General features: G+C 33.8%; 1 protein-coding gene across 3 annotated transcripts in view; it reads right to left on the bottom strand.

Moving 5' to 3' along the window:
- Positions 1 to 508: 508 nt before the first annotated feature.
- LOC117117729 (TBC domain-containing protein kinase-like protein) overlaps positions 509 to 12,297 on the bottom strand; it is a 22,146-nt gene continuing 10,357 nt past the window's right edge. For all 3 annotated transcript variants that reach the window (XM_033262124.1, XM_033262126.1, XM_033262125.1), the window contains exons 10-21: positions 10,211 to 10,360; positions 9,501 to 9,600; positions 8,468 to 8,602; positions 7,523 to 7,712; positions 7,297 to 7,347; positions 7,015 to 7,098; positions 6,232 to 6,354; positions 5,499 to 5,660; positions 4,199 to 4,380; positions 3,502 to 3,674; positions 2,166 to 2,325; positions 509 to 1,208 (exon numbers count right to left, since the gene is read on the bottom strand). In XM_033262124.1, coding sequence (XP_033118015.1) covers positions 1,098 to 1,208; positions 2,166 to 2,325; positions 3,502 to 3,674; positions 4,199 to 4,380; positions 5,499 to 5,660; positions 6,232 to 6,354; positions 7,015 to 7,098; positions 7,297 to 7,347; positions 7,523 to 7,712; positions 8,468 to 8,602; positions 9,501 to 9,600; positions 10,211 to 10,360 — 1,621 coding nt within the window. In that variant the 3' untranslated portion in view covers positions 509 to 1,097. The remainder of the gene's footprint in view (positions 1,209 to 2,165; positions 2,326 to 3,501; positions 3,675 to 4,198; positions 4,381 to 5,498; positions 5,661 to 6,231; positions 6,355 to 7,014; positions 7,099 to 7,296; positions 7,348 to 7,522; positions 7,713 to 8,467; positions 8,603 to 9,500; positions 9,601 to 10,210; positions 10,361 to 12,297) is intronic.

Here is a 12,297-nt window from a genome sequence, read left to right as displayed (position 1 = left end):
TACCAATAACAAAAAGTGTGCAGGAGATCAAACACTGGCATATCTAGGAGTCTTAAAATGGGAGTACTGATAGTGGGCATGAAGGTGAAATGGGGGTTTGATGATTAAGTGGGGGGGGGGAAGAGAGGCTAGCTCACAAAAAGGTTTTATATATATATATATATATATATATATAAAATTCCAGAGCCATGAACATTACCAATCGCTGGTACACTACAACTCAAAGGTCATAAAATACTGTAGAACCTTGAATAGAAGCCCACATGGGCTTAAATCTCGAGGAGATCCCATCTCGTATTGAAGCCCCCTTCTTTATAGTTGGCAAAAGTAGCCTCGAAAAGAAGCCCATATGCTTCTTTTCAAGATAGCATCTCAAAAATAAGCCCATCTCGAAAAGAAGCCCATCGAAAGTTCACAAAAAAAAAGTAGTCCAGGGCTTTTATTCAAGGTCTTACGGTATTGTTTGATGTTATTAATCAAAACGTTATTCAAATCAAGTTTACTTAAGTAAAATTTAATATTTTCAACTGTATACAGCTGCAAGGTATTTCTATCAGAAATGTTTTCATTTTTATCTTCTGTTTGATTAAGAAATTTGAAATAGACGGAACCCAAGGAGGGACATTTTTAAGTGGATGGGCTAAACCACCTCAGCCCCACCATGTTTGGAGCTCAGGTACAAAATATATAGATATCACACCTCCAGATAGCACTCTTAGACTTGCATCTCCACATTTGAAAAACTTTCATAAATTTTGGGGAGGTCTTGGCTGGCTGAGTCCCTTCTGGAATCTGCTTACTATCATGAAAAATAATGAAGGATTTCCAAGGCATGTTTTTAAAAAATAATTTCAAATTTTTGTCTGCTTTTTGTTTGTTTTTGTAGGTTTTTTCAGTCAATGTTCTGAAACTCCTGGGTGTGGGGAATATTTATAAATAGATAAAACAACTGAGATTTTTTTGTAAATTAAAAAAATATACAACATTTAAATTATTCAATTTAAAACATTCATATTTATAATACATAATTCAGAATATATATTTGTACTATTTTTACTTTTTTTTGAGAGATGTATGTTATTTGTAAAGAGTAAGCTTTATATATCCGGTGATGACACAGTCAATAATCCTGTGGTCTTGAGGCAATCAATCCCACCATGCATCACACACACCTTTGGGAAATCCAGACGGACAAGCTGTGTTGCAAACTGAAAGATGAAAGACACAAGAAATATAATTATGCTATAGTTTATTATTAATGATGATGCTGATGATGATGATTATGATAATTCTAATGGCGTTTTGCATCAAGAGAAATACTGCAATTCGAAATGATGTTTTCCCTTCCTGACGTGTTATATGTACTGAATGCTCAGTGATATCTAGTGGTTAAGACATCAGGCTAGTTACTTGGAGGTTGTTGGTTCGTTTCCCACCTGAATCACTTCCAAGACTTTTTTCGCAAACATTTGGGAATGTACTGAGCATTCAGTACATATAACACGTCAAATAGGGCAAACATCATTTGGGATTATGATAATGTTGATGATAAGGATAACATCGATGATGAAGATGATGATGATGATGATGATGATGATGATGATGATGATGATGATGATGATGATGATGATGATGATGATGATGACGATGATGATGATGATGATGATAATGAAGGTGTTGGTGGTGGTGGGTGATGATAATGATAGTAATTTAAATTTTTTTTTTTTTAAATTTATGATTATTATTATTATTTATGAATGTATATAAACACATGTATTAAAATCATTTCTTATTTCACAACAATAAAAAGTGTAAAAACAGAATAAAGAAATATATAATAATTATATAAAGCAAAAATATATATAACTTTGGCATTAATGTCATTGATGATCTGTGGCACATAATTTCTCTGTTTGATGAAACATTTTTTTTCCTATTATTCTTAATACATTTCTAAGACGTTCAGCCACATAACATGCAGATCCCATGAGAACAACCTTTGGCTTCGACAACTGGCAAGTACCCAAATATAAGACAACAACGGAAATACCCTCTCGTGTGGATTTGCATAGGCTTACAGAATGGCGAGTTCATCCTGTCATCTTCAGCAGAAAAGCTAATACAAAGGAAACAAAATGATAATGGAACACTATTGAATAACTCACATTCGATGCATTCTTTCCTCTATTTCCAACAATGACAATCACTCGTCCCTTGTGCTGGTGTAAGGCTGTTACGGCTGGGCATTGAACAAGGTCTCCCTCTGGAGAGAAAGCTGAGTCAAAAGGTATATTGTAGCTTCCAGGAATCTGGCCCCTCGCAAAGCTATACAAGAAAAAGTTAAGGCAACACGCAAAATATTAAGCCTTTGCTATTTAAAATGAATTCAAGCCAAAAGTATTTAAAAATACCCGGATATGAAAATCATTCATGCAATTAAATAATTAATTTACTTTAAAATAAAAATTACACAAACAAACCAAAACCTAAAACAAAATGTAGTGATGCTGCAAGAAATGACAAGACCTAAATTAAAAGCTTGGCTTGCAATGATTCGAAGGGGAAGGTCATTTGGCGCAGCAGTTTTCAATGTGAGTTTTTACCTTGTGGTCTCAAGTTCTAACCACATGTTGTCAATTCTCGGTCAGCCATGCTTGGATACCATCCTTGCATTGTTGATGGCCGTAAAGTGTTTCACACCTTGGCTTAGTCCTGGATGCAAGTGTAATTTTATGGCATTTAATTAATAACTACAACTGGCTTCCATGGGCCTTGTTTGGGGTGATTTTAATGTAGAAAAAAAACAATATGACAATGAAAATTAACACAAAATTATAAAGTGGAAATTACACAAGAAGAAATGACAGTCATTGTTTCATAAATAATGTTTTGCTATCATATGCAGTATAGTATATTACAATGCACAGGGTTGTAGCTATAGAAATCTAAGGGTGGATGGTAGACATTTTAAGAGTGGGTGGGTGATAACATTGGTAATCTCTAAATAATAAGAGCAGATTTTAAGGATGGAAAATTGGGTTAATACGGGTAAGTGGAGGGCCATGAAATTAGGTTTAGAATTAAAAAAAAATTTAGAAGAATGAACTATTATTACTTAGACAAGGTGAAAAATGTCGAGGCTCAGTGACCCCGCCAGCCATAACTACATCCCTGAATGAAGGGTTGTTTTACTGGTAGATAGCTTGGTGGTCATTTTGAGATGATAAATTGAATTCTTACATAATTCATGGATTTTTTTTATAGTCTAAACCAGTAAATGTTGAGGTAAAAAAAAAAATGTAATAAAAAAAAAAACCATATGAAACTGCCTATTTCAATTAGACAATAAAAATAACTTAGATTATATTCCTAGTTTCAAAATATAATGTAATTTTGAAAAAATATATTATTTTCTTTTTAAAAAATGAATATCAAATATCTTCAAAATTCATATTAATGCATTACTAAGACTTCTACTGTATATATATTTCCAAAGGATACTCTTCACTACTCCGCACATCGACTATTAGTATCATCGGTTTGCCAGATTTCGTCTTTTTAGTCGGGCTACGCGAGGCCATTCCACGCAAACCGCAGAGCTCTAGCAGATCCTCTGCTGATATCCGTGGGCTCTTCTCCGACTTCAGCTCTTGGAGGGTCATAGCTTCACGAGACTGGAATGAAGAAATACTCAGTATACACCTATTCATATATTTATCTATTACAGGTCTCCCTCTGATTAAAGATCCCTTCAATTAAAGACCATTTTTCTTCCCAAACTAAGAAATGTCTAAATAATAAAAATAATAATAATAATAATAAATTTATTTTTAAAAAGAAAAACTTGAATCACATAATTGTTTTTTTCTCAAAGTCATTTTGACTTTAAAAGAGCTGCAATGGCATGAACAAATTACTACATATTATAAAAAGATATACTCAAGTATACAAACAAAATTAAATTATATTATCTTTATTATTCATATCCAAAAAAGACCATTATTTCATTCACTTAAGAGTCAGCTGACCTCCTAGGATAGGCTGGAAAGGTCACTCTCTATAACTATGATATAAAAACTATTTTTTAAAAGAGCTGCAAAGGCATGAACAAACTTCCAGCGCTAACTATATCAAAAATGTATATTACACACAGATACATTCAATCTTAAAACCTGTACATATTAAATAACTGTCTTACCAACTCGGAACGTGGAACATCATGGCAATCAGTACTGTAGTAAGAAACAGGTTTAATCTGCGAGTGAGCGCTATCAGCCAAGACGCCTCGCGGTGGATGCGCATGTTGACGGTAAGCAGCGCTCTTGGGGATGCCGCAAAATATCCTGATGGAGTCTTTTACACACCTCTCTATATCAACTTCTACGGAAAGAAAAGAAAGGATAAAACCAAGAATCAAGAATACTTAAATGTCATCAATCAAAATGGTCAACAACCAATTGAAAGAATTTTTTGTCACAAATACTCAAAAGAATCAAGAATCAATCAACCATGACATTAATGAAATTTGTTTTGCATGTTGCTGGAAAAATCCTCTAAAATACAACAAAGGATAAATATGTATATACACAGAGTATTACAAGTATGTTTACAATTTCTACGGAAAGCAAAGAAAGGATAAAACTAAGAACCAAGAATACTTAAATGTCATCAATCAAAATGAGCCAGACAACAACCAATTGAAAGAATTTTTTGTCACAAATACTCAAAAGAATCAAGAATCAATCAACCATGACATTAATGAAATTTGTTTTGCATGTTGCTAGAAAAACCCTCTAAAATACAACGAAGGATAAATATGTATATACACAGAGTATTACAAGTATGTTTACAATTCTGTACTGATAAAAGTACTGTAATAGTAATTCTAATATCTGTAAAAATGTTAATGCCTAATTTTTAGATGAAGTACTGTAATTGTTGTTCTGTGGCTGTTCACAATTCTTACAACATAATTTTAATTGTTTTCAATCAAAACTAACAGAGGTAGTACGGTAACCTCCACTAACAGGTTTTATCTACACATTTCAATTATCTAAATAAAGAATCACTCTTGGTTTTAACAAAATAAAATAAGTAAGTAATTTATTTGGAAAACTACACTCTTTTAACAGTGGCACACTCCAAATTTTGAAGGTGCGTCCTAAAGAAATACAGTACAAAATTTAAAAAAACTTTAAAACAATGCAACAGACATCAGAAAAGAAAAGGCAAAAAAAAAAAAAAAAAAAAAATGACCAACCAAAGATAATAAAATAGGAATTAGATTTGTTCAAAAAATCTTAGTCCTTTTTTCTTAAAAAAAAATTTTTTTTTTATATAGTACTTAACAATTGCAGTAGTATTAGTAACATTTTGTTTTTTGACTGTATTGTATTTGTCGATAGTTGAATTTAATAAAGTATAAATTTAATATTTTTCTTGTATTCGAAATGAAATGTGGACAGTAAAATTTAATTGCATAAGTAAATTTCCCAAACCTGGCATGTCAGAAAAGAGCAAAATACACTCATTGAATCCACTGGCTAGAAGGCCAGACCTCAGCTGCTGTAGGATTGCAACCCCAATGCATAATGGGAAGGATGAATTGCCTAGCAACAGGGTATCCCACAAATGAAAGAGCTTATGTAGAGGAAACACATCTGCGAAGGAAAAAAGACAGTTATACTCATTGATTATGAGTGCAATAGTTTAGAATATTGCATGAGGTGAAAAATGTGGTCAATGTTCTATTCAACAAGGCATAAAACTGTAGCCTTATCTAGGCTAGGTCTAGGAACAGGCCCGGGATTTATCAATCTCAGATTAGCAAATGTCTTAAGTCAAAAAAGGTAATCTTGGTGCATGCGTACAATTGACTTTTTAATTTTAAGCAATTTTTAAGCTAAGTGATATTGATAAATATGACTTAAGCAAATAAATGGACTTAAGATGAATTTAAGTTAATTTCTTGTTTGATAAATCCAGTCCCAGGTCCTTTACCGCAGCTGAAGCAAGCAAAATACTGCATACAAGTTCAGCAAAATCTATCAAAACTGCTACAGTGTACTGCATACAATATTTAGAGATTTTTTTATTTTATTTGGGAACATGTTTGATCAGCTTTTGATCTCATTCTTCGTTCTTGAGCACAATCGGGCCAGTGCCAAGGACCTGCATCAGTTACACGAAGCAATGCCTGCCGGAAATTATATAAATAAATATAATACTCACGGGCAAACATCGTCAGGAACCAGGGTATTGCATATAGCTCTGGGATGAACCCAATACTTTCCATATGGTTACTTAGCTCAGGGTCATGGAAGGTGATAAGATGTGAGAAAACTGCAAGGTATTCTAAAAGTTGTAGAAAACAAAACACAAAATTATTTCACTATCATAACCATCATTACTATCCTAATCATTTTTATTAAATCATATTATTTTTGACCGATAATAATTAAAACAATTTTGCTACTAGTTTCTGTGCAATACAAAGCCATTTTGGATGTTGATACTGTAGGAATCCTATATTGATTACCTCCGCCAAGGAGGTAATGTATTCACCCCACCTGTCTGACTGTTAGCAAGATTACGCAAAAATAAATGGAATCATCATAAATATAGTGGCATGGTACATAATAATCTCAGAAAGAGATGATTAAATTTTGGGAAGAACAGATCACAGGCCAAGTTCACAGAAATGCAAATTTTTACTCTTAAGCAAACCGTTTAATGGAATCACCATCACACAAGGCCTGTGTATTGTTTAGGAATCAGGGAAGAGGGAAAATAATAAAATCATTCATCTTTCCCAGTCTGCGTATTGTTCGGTATTCAGGCAGAGGGCGGAGGTATGCACTGTGTTACTCTAATGTCTTCATATTATTATATTTTGTGTATTTTAAACAGCAATTATTTAATTTTGTTCAAAAGTTACTTTGTATATTCTAATCTTCTGAATCGTGTGTCATTAGCATTGAATTAGTTTTTGGCTAAAAGATCTTGTTCACATACCTTGGATTATAGCCGAGTTATCTTTCAAAAAGAACTTGTACAGGTACTTTGGTATGAAGGCTGAGAGGCATGCATACGCTAAAGCTGTTAATAAGTACAATAGTATATAAAACTTATTTGCTTTCAAATAATTGCTCTTGTAATACTGTTGACTTGGACAAAAATTACAATAGATCTACTTCTAACTTGAGTATAACTTTACTTTTAAAGGCTGGAGTCTGATTTTAAATCCCAAGTACTTTCATGTATACAGAAATAATAATACAAAACAATATGCTATACCTTCATTGTTGAAATTTAGATAAAGAAATGGTGCACAGAGTGAGTCAAGACCTGTAAAGACAAGCATACAATAACGCCATTTTGTTGCATGTTTCCGTCAAGAGAAAAAAGAATCTTTTACTATCCTACTGTAATATAATATGTAACATAAAACTGGTAATATTTTCCAAGCTAAAAAAAGTTAAGTTAAAACTCGCACAGTAGTACCTGATAGTGCTCTACCTACCTTGCCAATAGACTAAGTCCGGGTGTGAGACTACCCATGCCTTGAGGATTCTCTTAAACTTGTGGTGTGCAGTTGGAGAAGACAAAAGCTCTGAGTACTGGTGACAACGAGGGATATCCACCTCAATTTGACGATCTGTTGATGTTGGCGTGTCTTTATCTATTGAGAGGTACCTCTCCATGTAGTCCCCCTAAGTTTGTGAAAATTTTAAAGATGAACATTAATTTCACTTTTAACAGAAAAAAGACCCTTTGGATAAATTTAGCACTAATAATTGCATCCTGACTCATTCACCTCATACCAGGAACAAATGTTTACACCATGGTGAAGAGAGGAATGGAGATAGTGTCTTCCCCCAAGGAGAGAAGCAGTGTGACAAGGGCCAGCAGTGGCCTATCAATTCATCAACTGGAATAGATCTAATTAAAACGTGTTCGAGTCTTTTCTTAGACAATTTATGGTATTTTGTGTTATATGACAAAATTTTTTAGCTTGTGTTATTATATAAGCAAACATTATTATATAAACAATATTATCTTGCCAAATATGTTTTTAATTTTTAAATGCAAAGTATTTTACCAAAGATATGAAGCATTATAAAGGTATAGAGACTTTTGGACCCTTTGTTAAATATTAGAAAGCCAAAGTTATAACCAGGGAGATGTAAAACATTCTCATCTGTCCTGTCCCTGTTATAACCAGAGTCGATTTTGCAGCATGGGTGATTTTTTTAAATTTATTTATTCAACAATATTTTGAGAGGGTAGCTCAAACAGCAATGCTACAGAAATTATGAAATTGCAAATCAACCTTCAAATTTAATTGTCGCTAATATATTTTGAAACAAATTTTTTTCCTGTCTGTGGGCTAGTAAAATATTCTATGGGCTAGTAAAATCTCTAGTAAACTAGCCCAATGGGCTAGTTACCAAAAAAAGTTAGTTACCTCAATAACAAGAAGACCTGCCCAAATCTGGTTCCTAAAGAGAGGGCAACTATCAACTCTTGCCTCCTTGTGGATTTTATTAACTGTGTGAGGATAGCCTTTAAGAAGCCGTTCATACAACACGACTCTATGAAACTGAAATTAAGAAAAAAAACAATTCATTATCATGATCATCATTATATACAGTATATGTCATATGTATCATCATCCCCATGCCCATTTTGATAATGGGTTGGACATTTCTTCATTTGATCTCCAAGTTCATCTGTCCTGAGCTAATTACCGACTTAGACCTTTTGCCCTAAGGATGACTTCCTCCCATGATTTCCGGATTCTGCCTCTACTTCTTCTACCTCCATAATCCTTACAATTTGTAATTCTGACAAAATTAGGCACATGAAATGTCATTTATCCGGAATTAATGGAAAAACATATAAAAAGTTGTACAGAGTGTTACTACAATGCTTGCCTATAGACTTCAGCAAATAAAACCCACTTCCTAAATCCCCTTAAAACCTCATTTAAGTCCAGAAATTGTTATAGTGTGGACAGAGCTTAAAGCTTGATCAGAACATGAAAGCATGTGGTGTGGCATATAGCTTAGAGCTACTGTACTTGACAGACACAGGGGTGTCGAAGAAGGCATCCCTCCCAACTCATTTCCTGTTGCGAACTTTTCCTCGAGAATATGACCTTTCTTTATTTAAGAGGAATGTGAATTAATTTCTTTTGCTCCACTAAGAGATCTTTTGTAGCCCATCACCAAGAGTGGCTCTTAGCCTTCTTTTTTTTTTCTAGCCAATCATCAAGAGTGGCTCTTAGTCTTCTTTTGTTTCTTATTATTATCATTATTTCAACATACAAGAGTGGCTCTTAGCTGGTTTAATCAGTTAATTTACTTAACCTAGTCTAACTAAAACCAGTTAACTGGTTTAACCTACACTAACCAATTAACTGGTCTTACCTGGTATAGGATTAATTCTTTATAGCCTAACTTCACAATTCTTTGAATGAGTTAATCAATTTCACTTACCTGGTACTCTATGTCCTTTTCTCTGATGATCAGTGGTAGGTTAGCTGTATTTGATATGCTGTTATCACTTGCAGAATGTGGTAAAGTACCCATACTTTTTCTGTTCAAAGAAAATTACAAATATTTTAAACAACATGCAAAATTGTGGCATGATAGAATATTATTATAACAATAGTAAAATGTTCATCATACATAAGCACACATTTTCCTGGTCATTGGATCAAACATATATGGAACACATACTTAGCTCCAAGGTGAAATTTTGCAGCTAATAATACCTTGCCTAAGGCTTGAGATCTTGGATCAAACCCAGTTCTCAAGCATGGGAAGCTGAAACAAGACCACAGTGCCAAACCACTGATAAAACTAAATAATAAAACAGGGTTTAATCAGTGAGAGACTCAATGAGGGAGCCCATTAAAAATGAATGGAGAAAAAAAGAAAATTTTACTCAAATTTAAGTCTGAGAGTGCCAACAAAGAGGTTCCATGAACATAACTATTCTTAAATCACCCTCAACCATGGTAAGCCTGAGATGGGGGCCCTTCTGTTATATTACCTCACTGGGTACCTTCTATTATGAATTCTCAGATCAACCACTTTAATGTTTATAATTTTTGTGAGGCACCATATGGAACTAAGCTAGGTCACTGTTGATGGCCTCTCTGGTTCAGAGGGTTCAGAATTTTGGATGAAAAATGTGATCTTACTCATCCTCCAGGAGTGGATAATAAGCTTCTTCTTCCACATTCTGCAGACGATCTCTCAACTGGTCAAGTGACAGAGGAATAATAGTGTCATCATACAAAGAGCTGCTATCCCTCTCCAAGCCAAATACATCTCCATCAACCGTAAACACACTAGAATTTCAAGGCAAGCAAATACAGTTACAATTACCTGTGATAATGAATTAATACATAAAACTTACCTTTCCATACATTTTGCACAATCTTTTTAGTTTCTGGCAGAAGCAAGAATTGTAAATGCAAGTCTGAATCCAACCAATTAGAAATATAACAGAATTGATATGTGCACTAATAGATAATAAATTTTAAAAAGCAAGCAAATATTATTAAATTTTGTGTGCATTACTTGAATGCAAGTCATTAGATGTAAAAGAAAAAATTGAAAAACTGATGAATTAAATCAGGTCAAAAATGAAAATTGTATAAGAAGTGAACACACACTGTGTACCACCTCACAATGTGATCACACTTGCATACAAAACTGCATACAAAGTAGTATTCTAATGCAATATGATGATGTGCATACAAATTGGTCAGATCCCAATGTGAGATGAAAACTTCCATACAAATTGGTCACATCTTGATATGAGACATTACATTGCTTACAATGGTAACATCCCATTGTGAGATAAAAAGCTCCCATACACTATAACAACATCTCAATATGAGATCCATACTCGCAAAAAAGTAGTCACATTTTCATGTGAGATAAAAACTCGCATACACAGTGGTCACATCTTGAAGTGAGATGCATACTCGCATACCAAGTTGTCACGTCTTCATGTAAGATTAAAACTCGCATACACAGTGGTCACATCTTGATATGAGATGCATACTGTACACAGTATAAAGTGGTAACTTCATGTGAGATATAAACTCACAAAAAAAAAAAAAAGGTCATAACATGATGCAAAGGTGCATACTCGCATACTAAGTAGCAATATATTCTGTGTTAGCTTTTTAAAATGTTTTAGCTTTTTTAAAATTGTTGCAGGAGCATGCTACATGCTACAGACCTGCTACTTATATTGCTGCCTTGACGGTTTTGCATGACAAGAATGGCCCTAAAAAAAGTAGGATGTTGATCAGGTCATTCGTGAGAAAATAGATGGTCTGGTCCAACAGAGGGTGCAACCTCATGTGAAGGGCTTACTTTTACAAGGTATGCTTACAAAATTATATAATGCCATGCGACAAGAAATTGCATATCCAAATACTGCTTTAAAATCTTTTGCAAACATTACGTAAAAAACACAAAATTTCTCATAACCATATATTGGTGAAACACCAAAAGTTTGTCTTATTAAGTAGGATGGTGATCAGGTCATTCATGAGATAATAGATGGTCTGGTCCAACAGAGGTGCAACCACATGTGTCAGGCTTACTTTTGAGAGGTAATCCTTTATTAATGAAATACCAAAAATTTGTCTCAAGGCCAACTCGGATAGCATTGTACGATGCAGCTCAATTACAACACGAATGTACCTGACGCAGTCTCATGACTGCCCATCATATCGTCACTGAAATCACGAATTAACACAATCAAAGTAGATTGTGTTAGTTCGTGAAATCACAGAATTGCGTCTTAACGAGCGCCTATTGGTTGTCAGGCACTTTTGTCTGTAACAACAACATCGCATATTTTGATGCACTTTTTTAACTATTACAATCAGATTTAATTTGATTGTGTCAGTTCGTGTTGTGTTAGTTTGTATTGTGAGCGACGATATCTGCATTTAACTCGTACTGACAAGACACATGTCAGGCTGTGTCATACAACGACATCCACATAATGTTTGTTACGTAACATTTCAAATGGTACGACGATGTCCAAGATGGCCTTTACATAACAATTAAAATAGCTCCATGTTGATTAATGATTTTCTATAATTCCTGATACGAAACCAGAAATTATATCAATCAATATAAGATACATAAACCTGGATATCAAAAATCACTATTGCAAATTCCAAAATACCCCTTGAAAAAATGGAACAGTCACCTGTGGTAACATTCACAATTCTATAACTATACCATTGAGTGCTAACTA

Source organism: Anneissia japonica, unplaced genomic scaffold (assembly GCF_011630105.1).
Source record: "Anneissia japonica isolate Jap-2015-1 unplaced genomic scaffold, ASM1163010v1 scaffold234_len1672027_cov178, whole genome shotgun sequence".
Taxonomy (NCBI): domain Eukaryota; kingdom Metazoa; phylum Echinodermata; class Crinoidea; order Comatulida; family Comatulidae; genus Anneissia; species Anneissia japonica.
This window is presented reverse-complemented; position numbering and strand designations above follow the sequence as displayed.